The 11645-nt window shown below is 44.2% G+C and overlaps 1 protein-coding gene across 4 annotated transcripts in view; it reads left to right on the forward strand.

The window, feature by feature from the left end:
* Window positions 1-432: 432 nt before the first annotated feature.
* Tp53bp1 (tumor protein p53 binding protein 1) overlaps window positions 433-11645 on the forward strand; it is a 69564-nt gene continuing 58351 nt past the window's right edge. For all 4 annotated transcript variants that reach the window (XM_038332006.2, XM_038332009.2, XM_038332008.2 and 1 more), the window contains exons 1-5: window positions 433-561; window positions 1132-1316; window positions 1537-1630; window positions 2242-2326; window positions 9817-9941. In XM_038332006.2, coding sequence (XP_038187934.1) covers window positions 555-561; window positions 1132-1316; window positions 1537-1630; window positions 2242-2326; window positions 9817-9941 — 496 coding nt within the window. In that variant the 5' untranslated portion in view covers window positions 433-554. The remainder of the gene's footprint in view (window positions 562-1131; window positions 1317-1536; window positions 1631-2241; window positions 2327-9816; window positions 9942-11645) is intronic.

Raw genomic sequence — 11645 nt, forward strand, 5'->3', positions numbered from 1 at the left:
ATCGACACTGGCAAACCCCATGGAGTCTTGTCTCTTCCGTTTCACCATCTCTGGAGTACTAGCTATCCTCAATCCTCCTCTTTGCCCTTTCTTTGAAAAGCCCGGAGGCTTTCCTTTTCCATGGAAGTCAGCAAAGGGGTTAATACTCTCAAATGGGAGTCGTGAGTACCTCTGTCCTGCAGGCAGGGTTATCTGTTTCATGCTTTCTCAATGTCCCTTTGGTTCTTCAAGGGTACTGTCATTCTGGCTGTATGGGGGGGGGGGGGGGGGGGAAGGGCCTGCGACGTCCATGCTGCCATGGAAACGCACCGCCGTGTTCCTTTTCTTACGCGGGGGGCGGGCATTCCGTCCCAATCACCTATCGTCTACAGGCTTTCTTGAGTGGCGGGCCGTAGCAGCGAATGGGAGGTCCGATACTGAGTGACGTGCCGGGAAAAGGGGGAGCTCGCGGCTGGTGGCGGCGGTGGCGACAGTGGCGACCTGGGGACAGATCTGGAGGGGTCTGGGAAGCTTGCAGAGACCTCTAGATCCAGCGCGAGGGACCTCCCGCCGGGATGCCAGGTAATGCTGTGAGCAAAGCGGGGCGAACTGGCCGCGGAGGTCCAGGTGGCAGGCTTGAAGGGCTGGCTGCCCGGAGGGGGCGGGGTGGCAAGCATGGCGGCGGTGACGGGGACGGGGTTGGAGGGCCCGGGGAGGGGGTGGGGAGGCGGTCGCCGCGGTGATCCTGAGGCCGCGTCAGGGCTGCGGGCTTCCCGCCTAGTCGCGGTTGCGAAGAGGTCTTCCCGGGGCTCAGAGGAGGCAAGACGCGGGGAGAGTTGTGGGGGGGATGGAAAGGGGCGGGGAGAAGAGGTGAGGAAGGAGGGAAGGGTGTCTGCGGGAAGGTGAAGAGAAAGGAGGGAGGGAGGGAGGGACCGATGGATTCAGAGACTCGTCGTAAATAACGGAGAAACGTGGGGTGAGGAGGTTGCTGGGAAAGTACTTGGAGCGATTGCAAATGCGTGCTACTTAGAGGAGCCCTAGACTGGCCCCTTCCTAGCTCTCCACTTCCGCCCTATTATTTAGTCTTAGACGGTGTGAGGAAGGCTTGTAGGGGTTACTCTCCGGTACTGATCTTTTGTTATTCCACTCCAGGGGAGCAGATGGACCCTACTGGAAGTCAGTTGGATTCAGATTTCTCTCAGCAAGATACTCCTTGCCTGATAATTGAAGATTCTCAGCCTGAGAGCCAGGTTCTGGAAGACAATGCGGACTCTCACTTTAGTATGCTGTCTCGACACCTCCCCAATCTGCAGATACACAAAGAGAACCCCGTGTTGGTGAGTGATGCTGTATTTGAAAATGATTGACCGGAGTTGAGTTCTTATTTTTTGCCTCCTAATCCAAACTAACCCACAAGCCTTCGCGTTTCAGAGATCACTATCTTTTGGGTAAAGTTGGTGGGGAAAAAAATTAAACCAGCATGTTCGCATACACACATTTTGTCCATTTTGCACCACTTCGTATTCTGTGAGGATCTTACATGTGTGTATTTTCTAGGATATTGTGTCGAATCCAGAAGAACCAGCTGCCGAAGAGCAGGGAGACAGTAATAGCTCGTTCAATGAACATCTGAAAGAAAACACAGCTTCAGGTGAGCAGTTCGAAGCTCGAATCTCTTCTGCAGTGTTTAAGGTTGGAGCAGAATAATTTAAGCATACAGTTGGCATGATGTGTGTCAGGGAGCCTCCTGTGTTACCTAGTGTACAGTAAGCCTTCAGCAACTCATAATGTCTTAATGTGCCAGATTAGATTGGTGTTGCCTAAATTCCTGATTGAAAGTTTGGTGGCAGATGTCTTTTGTGTAGTATCCTGTAGTGATATTTCATTTGTATTTTAATAAATAAAGCTTGCCTGAAGTTCAGAGAGTTAAACAGCCGCACTGATCAGCCTTACAGACCAAGCAGTGGTAACACACACCTTTAATCCCAGTAGCCATACTAGTTTGCCATAGAAACCAGGCCGTAGTGGTGCATGCCTTTAATTTCAGCCCTAGAGAGGAGTATAAGATGGGAGGGGACAGCTCACACACAGTCTCATTCTGAGATTCCTGGAGGCAGGATTGCCATTTCTGACTGAGGTAAAGGTAAGAGCCAGTGGCTGGCTGTTTTGCTTTTCTGACTTTGAGGTTGAACTCCAGTTTTTGTCTCTGGGTTTTTATTAATCATGCTACACTATCCAATTACTTTCTTTCTTTTTTCTCAGACCCTGTGGATTCTTCTCACTTGGGCACATGCGGTTCCATCAGTCAGGTCATAGAACAGTTGCCTCAGCCAAACAGGCCAAGCAGGTATACTACTGTGTGAAAGCATTGATTACAGTTTATTGTCCAATCAGCTCTTATCTGTACCTGCAGACTCTTTCCAAAGATAAAGAGATTCGTCTTGTTTCTGTGAATTAGGGATGGCGATTTGGGGATCACATAGGTAGTATTGTCTTAGAACTAATCTGGGATCTCTTTTGTGAAGTAATACTTTGTGTAAGTACAATATTCAAATTGTAACGCATACCTTAAAGAGTATTCAGTTTCTATTGTCTTACGTAGATCATGATGGTGTCCTTTGTGCTAGGTCCGATACCGATTTCTGACATAATCTCAGTTAATTGTCTCCTTAAGCAACTGTGCAGTAAAGACAGTATCTCCATTCCTGGGAAAACTGATGGGCAGAGAGTTAAATGACTTGCTTGACCGTGTTAAGGGGAGTGCTGTTCCTTTTGGCTCCAGCTCTTATCTTTCTTACTATTCAGTGTTTCTCAGGCTCTGTCCCAGTTCTTCTAAGGTCAAAGAACACAGGCAACTTTAGGGGACTTGAGGGTTAGGCTGAGAGGGGAAAGCTGAGAGACAGGCACGTTAGCTTGTCATGGTTCCAGCTGTTGCTGTCTCTGAAAATGAGGAGCTTTTCCTGGTGTGTTTTCTATGGTATTTGCACTTGCATTTCCCCTCCAGTGGAAATGGGTGTTTGGAGGGTCTGCCAGCTAGTGGGCTCATCTTGACTGGTGCATAAGTTTTATTAGACTCATAATGGTAAAATATATTTGAAGGGGTTTGATTTAAGAATGGGATCCTGGTGTGGTCTTATACAAGTTTAACTCCAGTGCCACTTGGCAGGAACAGGTAAGTCTATGTGTATTAAAGAGCCTGGTCTACCAGGAGAATGCTAGCTCAGCCAGGGCTGTATAGTGGGACCCTGTCCCCCATCCCTCCTCCTACCAAAAATAAAAAGTTAATGAAAAAGAAGGAAGTAATTTCTCATAAAACTTGCATTTCTGGGTTTTGGGATTGCTAGTCATTAATGGCTGCAGTTTGCCCTAGTCCTGGGAGCTCACTGTTACAGTGGGACACCTCGGCTGGGCGTTCTTTGTCTCAGTGCTTGTTCCTATATCCAGCTGTTTCACTTAGCTGTGACAAGAGTCTCATTCTGTAGCAAAAACTGTTCTGGAACTCACCATGTGGTTTAATTGGACTTCTAATCACTTCAATTTGACAGTGATCCTCCTGGCTCAGCTTCTCGGTTGCTGAGACTACAGGGGTGAGCTCCATACCTTCTGCCACTCCTCTGCTACTTTGCTTTGTTTTGGTTTATAGTGTCTTTGAGGAAGACATGCCTGGCTCTGGTGTGCTTTTGTGGCTTGTAACCTGGGATGCATGGTGGGGAGTAGAGGTGGGCATATCCCTTTGTAAACACAGCAGTAGTAGTGTCTGGAGTGGTCCGTGTTGCTTTTCCTCGTTGAATTGTTGCATTGCTCTTGTTCTTTATGTAAATACAGATTTTATGGTCATGTTCATTAAACGTGCAGTCACTGTGGCATGTACTTTAAAGGGACTGTGTTTTCATGGGGCTTGAAACTTGATAGGGGGAGGCCTAGTCTTTTTCTCAGTCCTAAGTTACAATTATGATTGTTACAAAGAGAACAAAATACAAATAATCCAGGAAGAAGTAAAAGAATACCTCTTTGAGGAATGCAGTCTAAATAATAAATGCAAATGTGTTAGTCACAGTTGAGAGGCTGTAGGTAAGAGGAAGTTCTTTCCAGAGAGTAAATTTCATGTGCAGAGTCCACAATGGTGGGAAGAATTTGAGGTGACTCTAAAAGAATGGAAGTTCTTTAATACACACCACACACACACACACACACACACCACATACACAACACACACGAATGCTTGCCCCCCCACAAACAAGATACATCCACATAGATTTTTTTTTTTTTTTTTGGTTTTTCGAGACAGAGTTTCCCTGTAGTTTCTAGAGCCTGTCCTGGAACTAGCTCTTGTAGACCAGGCTGGCCTCGAACTCAGAGATCCGCCTGCCTCTGCCTCCCGAGTGCTGGGATTAAAGGTGTGCGCCACCACCGCCCGGCCACATAGAATTTTTGATAAGCAGATACTTTGAAACAAAAACAATCTGCTTATTTTAAAATTTGGCTGCTCTTCCAGAGGACCTGAGTTCAGTTCCCAGCACCCACATGGTGGCTCACAACCATCTGTAGTGGGATCTGCTGCCCTCTTCTGGCATGAAGTCTTACATGCAGATAGAGCACTCACTATGTAAATTTTTTTTTAATTTTTTATTATTTATTTAACTTTATTTTATGTGCATTAGTGTGAAGGTGTCAGATCCCCTGAAACTTTTTACAGACAGTTGTGAGCTACCCTATGGGTGCTGGGAGTTGAACCTGGGTCTTCTAGAAGAGCAGTCAGTGCTCTTAACCACCAAGCCATCTATCCAGCCCCAAGAAATAAATCTTTAAAAGAAATAATTCCAAAAAAAGCTGTTCTTGTTTTCCTAGTGTTCTGATGATATAAACTGATGTTTCTAAATAGGGGCTGTCCTACAATATAATATGGAAAGAAAATATATTTTTTAATTTTTCCACCAAATATTTTAAAATTATTTCTCTATATTTTGTGTGTGAGTGGAGCAGATGCACACATGTACTGTGGCGGCCAGAGGGCAGCTTTCAGGGGGATCAATTCTTTTCTCCCATGTGGATTTTGGGAATCAAACTCAGGTCAACAGGCTTGGTGGCAAGTGCCTTTACCCACTGAATCATCTTACTGGCCCCAAATATTATCATTTTAGAGATTCATTCTTATGACTGGTGTTGGTGGCTCAGGCCTTTAATTACAGCACTTAGGAGGCAGAGGCAGATGGATCTCTGTGAGTTCGAGGCCATCCTGGTATACAGAGCTAGTTCCAGGACACTAAGGGCTATACAATGAAAATCTGTCTAAAAAACAGCAACAACAAAGAACCAAACCAAAACAAAAAAGACTAACTTTTATGTATTTATTTAAAATTTTTTTGGAGGATTTATTTTTATTTTACATGTAATATATGTTTTATATATATATATATGTATGTATGTATGTATGTATGTCTGTACCACATGCATGTAGTAGTGTAATGAGGCCAGGAAAGGGTGTTGGATTCCCTGGAACTGGAGTTACAGATGGTTGTGAGCTGTCACATGGGTGCTAGGAACTGACCCCAGTCCTCTGGAAGAGCAGCCAATGCTCTTAACTGTGGAGCCATCTCTCCAGTCTTACATATTTATTTTCATATTTTATTTAGAACTTTGTGTATTTTAGGCAAGCTGTCTACCACTGAGCTATATCTAAAGCCCCCATGAAGCATACTTAAACTGAGATAATTATACATTCACATGCTATCGTAAGAAATAATACAGAGCTCATAATGGTGGTACATGCCTGTAATTTTAGTACTTGGGAGGCTAAGGCAGGGGGATCTCAGCCAACTTTGGAGTTTGAGGCCAATTTGGACTACATAGTGAGTTCAAGAATAATTTAGGATACATAGTCAAAGGAACAAAATAGTCTCAACAAACAAAATTAGCAACAAGCAGAGAATAAAGGAGAGCCTGTGTATGCTTTTCCCTGTACAAAACAAATATTGCAGCCAGGCTGTTGGTGAAGGCCCACAGCACTCACCTAGGTCTCCTGCTGTGTTGTGTTTCCAGTGATCATGTGTGTGGTCCGTGTGCCTGCCACTACAGTCAAGGGGCTGCACAGTGGTGTGCAGATGCCTGCTGCTTTTTCTGTGGTCATACCTCCTTCTGCTGAACCTGAACTTTTAGCAATCATTTACCTATGTTCTATTGGTAAAATTGACTTCAAAATATTATATAAATATGCAAGTGTATGGGATTGGCTTTTTTCTGTCAGCATAACTCCTGGGAGATCCGTCAAAGTGTTACCTACCATGTATCTGTTATTCCTTCCTTCCAATCTGAGTAGGCTTTCAGAGAATGTTAGATATGCCATTATAGGTTGAAGCATATTTTTTCAAGTTTTTAACTATTGTGAATAAAACTGTTACAAATATTTGTGCAAATGAAAATTTTTTGTTTATTTATGTCTTTGTGCACATGTGTCTGGGTGTACATGTGCTGGTCAGAGTACAGCTTGATTTTCTTCTTCCATGAAGTGGGTCCTGGGGATTGAACACAGGCTGTCAGGCTCAGTGTGTGTGTATAAATGTATATGTATATTTACACAAAGACCAGGCAAAGGCTTCTATAGTTTTTTTTTTTAATTTTTAAATTTTTTTTTTAATTTTTTGAGCTCACTATATAGCTCTGACTGGCCTGGAACTTGCTATGTAGGCAGGGGAGGCCTTGAACTCACAGATCTGCCTGTTTCTGCCTCCTGAGTACTGGCATTAGGGTATGACTGCTGCCTGGCACCTCATGTAAATTGTTTATGGGACTATAAAGTTTCATATCTTCAATAATGCCCAAGTCTTAATTGCTTGGCTGTGTGGTAGTTGCGTGTTTATTTTTTGAGGAAACCGCGGGACTGTTCTGGAGTGTCTCTGTTACCCAGCAATGTGGGTGTGTTCTACCTTGTGTTCTCACCAGTTGCTAGTGTGTCGCTGTTTCTGTCTTTCGGAATGCTCAGGGTTGAACTTGAGACCTCAGTCAAGCTAAGCTGTGTTCTGTGACCAGCTTATACTACCAGCCAGCTCCTTCACTATTTATACGTCATAATATATACAAATTAAAAAAATAGTTTTGAAAGTGTCATATATATCCCAAGCTAGCCCTAAAGACTCAAGCTCACTGTCTAACTGAGGATGACCTTGAACTTTTTTTGTTGTTTTTTCAAGACGGGAGGGAGAGGGGGGGGACGGGGGTTCTCTGTAGCTTTGGAGCCTGTCCTGGAACTAACTCTTGTAACCAGGCTGGCCTCAAACTCACAGAGATCTTCCTGCCTTTGCCTCCTGAGTGTTGGGATTAAAGGTGTGTGCTACCACTGCCTGGCAACCTTGAACTTTTGATGCTCCTACCCCTGTTCCAGTTACTGGAAATTAGGCGTGCTTCACCTGACTGTGGTTCTAAGGATGGAATCCACAGCCTCTTGCTCTCTAGGCAAGCGCTTTCCCAACTGAGCTAGCCCTTGCCACTGTGTTTGAGTCATTTGATAAGTATATAGAAATACCTCCTTGTAGTTGAACCTCTTATGTGCTTGTTTGTCATTTGCCCTTCTCTTCAGGGAACTATCTGTTTATGTCTCTTGTCCATTTTTAAATTGAATTATTTTATTTTTCACTTGATTGCTTTTTTTTTTCTTTCTTTCCTGTCCCAGGAATTGAATTTGGGGCCTGTGTGTGCGAATCACGTTCTCTACTGCTGAGCTGTGTCCTAGCCCTAGTGCGCCTTGAGGGTGCTTTGTAAATTCTGGTGTGGTCCTTGGTTCTTTGTAGTGACGTGGTTTGGTCTGTAAATATTTTCGCTGTGTAGCTTTTCTTGCCGTCTCTCCATAAGACTTTTCACACAGCAAGTTTAAAATTTTTATGACATTTGTTAAGTATTTTTCAATAGGATAACATGCCCGGGTTATTTTTAAAAGCCCAGCATAAGCTGGGCGGTGGTGGCACACACCTTTGATCCTGGCACTTGGGAAGCGGAGGCAGGCAGGTCTCCGAGTTTGAGGCCAGCCTGGTCTACAGAGTGAGTTCCAGGACAGCCAGGGCTACACAGAGAAATCCTCTCTCAAAACACAAAACCCAGAAAAGTTGAGGATAGAAGTAGATGAGGAGCCCAGCAAGATTCTGAGACCGGAAAGTAGGATTTGAAGATGGAGCCCGTGTAGAGCATTGGCAGGAAGGAGGAAGTAGCCATGGAAAAGATGGAGGAGAAACAGTTCAGCTGGAGATGGCTTGAGACTGAGCTACTCATTAGGAGTGGAGATGGTGAACAGGCAGTTCTTGTGCTGGCTGGAGAGCCACACTGTAGTCGTATAGATAGTGCAGTATTCAAACCTGGGAGCCAGGGGTGGCGCACACCCATGACTCCAGCACTCTGCAGGCTGAGGCAGTAGGATCATGGTGAGTTCAGAGTTAGCCTGAGAACCACATACTGAGTTCTAGGCTAGCCTGGGCTATGCAGATTGAGACTTTCTTAAAGAGAATTTCAAACTGAGTCTGAGTAAGAGGCTGAATACAGCTGGAGAAGAGGTCCAAGGGCTAATTGAGCGCCCCTCCACTTCAATGTCAGTGGTGGACATAAGGAGGAACCGTTGACAGGCAGACTTGGTTGTCGATGGTCTAAGTTTTTCAAAAACGGTCTGTTTTATTTGTGTGTGTGTGCACATGCACATGTGCGTGTCGTGACATGTATTTGGAGGTCAGTGCAACTTGTAGAAGTTGATTTTCTCCTCACCATGTGAAGCCCATGGGTTGAATTCAGGTGGTTGCTTCCACTGTGTGATTTCCGAGAATGAACCCAAGCACTCAGACTTGGCGACAAGCACCGCTACCCCAAGAGTCGTCTTACTGGCCCAGAGTTTTCCATTTTTTTAAATTATTTTAAAAGATTTATTTTTTTTATTATGTATACAACATTCTGCCTGCATGTATGCCCACATGCCAGAAGAGGGCACCAGATCTCATTACAGATGGTTGTGAGCCACCATATGGTTGCTGGGAATTGAACTCAAGACCTCTGGAAGAGCAGCCGGTGCTCTTAACCACTGAGCCATCTCTCCAGCCCCCTCCATTTTCTTTATTGAAAATTTATTTTTATTTTTAATTAAGTGCATGTATCTGTGTGGGTTTGTACAGGTGGATTTGGGGCTAGTGTAGGTCAGCAGAGAGCATTGGGTCCCCTGAAGCTGAGTGGCAGTCAGTTGTGAGCTGCCTGAGATGGGTATTGGGAACTGAACTTAGGTCCTCAGTAAGAGCAGTGTCTGCTGTTAATCACTGAGCACCTCCCTAGCCCAGGTTCTTATTTTATTTTATTTTTTTAATATTTATTTATTTATTATGTATACAGTGTTCTGTCTGTCTGTATGGTTGTGAGCCACCATGTGGTTACTGGGAATTGAACTCAGGACCTCTGGAAGAGCAGTCAGTGCTCTTAACTTCTGAGCCATCTCTCCAGCCCCGGTCTGAGGCTTCTTACCAAAGTACTTGTCAATTTTAATTTAGAGTGTCCCTGACCACCCAGCACACATTTTTTTTTGTTGCCTGTTGTTAATTCTTTTCAATAAAAGATTTTTCAATCTCTTATCATAAGAAAAAAATTAAATATATTTTTGCTTTTCTTCTGCTTAGTTGTGTTACTTAACTTGGCATAGATAGTATTTTGAATCATAACCTTTTAGGTACTTTCTACAGTCACTGAAGCCAGAGTTTGTTTACCTTTCTAATCTGGATAAAAGATAATTGGGATGTGAGGGTCACAGCAAATTCCAGGGCGCTGTGCGCAGAGCCTCTCTGTCTGGGCACATCTCATGATTGTGTTCTTTCCCTGCAGTGTTCTGGGGGTGACGGTAGACGCTGCTTCTCTTCCGGAGGAGAAGGAGGAAGAGTTGGAAGAGGAGAAGGAAGAGGTGGGAGCAAACGCTCCTGATGCTGCTGCGTGCTCCCTTGGTGCTGAAGGTAGCCTGTGCCCTTTCAGAATAGTAGATTCTTCTCATGCCCCTTTACTGTGAACACACAGGTAGCTAAATTTCTCTTTACCGTGTAATAGATTTCTTGTGATTAAGCTAAGAATCACTAAGGAATTTACCTAGTAATTTAAAATGTCTCACTTAATTTGATGACTGAATTTTCTCTGTTAAGCAGCCTTCCAAAGCCATGATAGAATACCCCAGAAAATAAACAGTTTTGGAAATGTCACCCATTACTTTTGTGGCAGGACAGAATATCGTAGTTGGGTGGACATGGAGCGAAACTGTTTTCCCTCATAGTATTGGGGACAAGGGAGAGAGAAGGGGAGCCAAGGCTGCCCAGGCCCTGGTAACCTAATTTCCTCCCACTAGGCCTCCTCTTCAAGGTGCCTGGTGTGCTGTTCTCTTGTGATCTTAGCAGTTAGGAATTGAGAAGAATTGCCTTGCCTTTGAAGCCAACCTGGGCTATACAGAGTGAGACCCTGCTTCAAAATCAAGAAAAAAAAAAAGGATCTCTCTCTTTTCCATCTTCCTCTCGGAGAGGCAGCTTCGCTTCTGCCTCTCTCCCCACTTCTCTGCTTTCCCCCCTCTCCTCTCTCTCTCTCCCCTTTAATAAAGCTTTATGTCTAAAAAAAAAAAAAAAAAAAAAAAAGGATCTATCACATGCAGTGACTAGCCTTTAATTCATGCCCCTTGGAAAAATAAAGACCCCAAACATAGCAGTAAGCTGGCATGGTGATGCTCTCCTAGAATATTAGGCTCAGGGAGCCTGAGGCAGGAGTAGAAGTTCAAGGCCAGGTGTGACTTTATAGCGTGATCTCTCAAAACAAAGAAACAAACAAATGAATTATTCCTTATTGACGGGCTCCCTTTCTGCATTTTGTTTCTTTCTCATTTTGCACTTATTTTTCAAGTACCTTTGGGTGTGGTTTGGTGTGTTTACAGATTATTGACGTAGTCTACCATTTTGAATGCTTATAAGCCTTTATGGTATCCATGTTTTTGCTTTATTATATACCCCCCTTTAAAAACTGCATTTTATTTATTATTTAATGATGTGTGTGTGGGGGCATGCAATGCACATTCTATGGCACCACATGTGGAGGTCAGAACCAACTTGTAGGTTCTCTTCTTCCACCACATAGATGCCAGGGAATCAAACTCAGGTTGTCATGTCAGGCTTGAGCAGGAGTCTGCCTGCTGGGCTGTTTAGCTGGTCCCTTCCCCTTATTTTTATAACATTAAAAATATTTATTTATTTATTATGTATACAATATTCTGTCTGCGTGTATTCCTGCAGGCCAGAAGAGGGCACCAGACCTAATTACAGATGGTTGTGAACCACCATGTGGTTGCCGGGAATTGAACTCAGGAATTGAACTCAGGACCTTTGGAGGAGCAGGCAATGCTCTTAACCAATGAGCCATCTCTCCAGCACCCCCCTTCCCCTTATTTTAAACTTACTTTTTAATTATTTTTACAGCACAGTCTTACATAGTCCAGGATGGCCTTAAATCCACTGTTTAGCTAAGGATGGCCCTGAACTTCTGATTTCCCCTGCTTTGCTTTCCCAGTGCTGCTATTATAAGTGTGTGCTACCGAACCCAGTCTAATAATTTGATTCCTGACTTTTCTCCCCTTCTTTTCTTGGGGCATTTGGGATTGAGCCTATGCCCAGCCCCTTAATTTGTAT

Source organism: Arvicola amphibius, chromosome 5 (assembly GCF_903992535.2).
Source record: "Arvicola amphibius chromosome 5, mArvAmp1.2, whole genome shotgun sequence".
NCBI lineage: Eukaryota > Metazoa > Chordata > Mammalia > Rodentia > Cricetidae > Arvicola > Arvicola amphibius.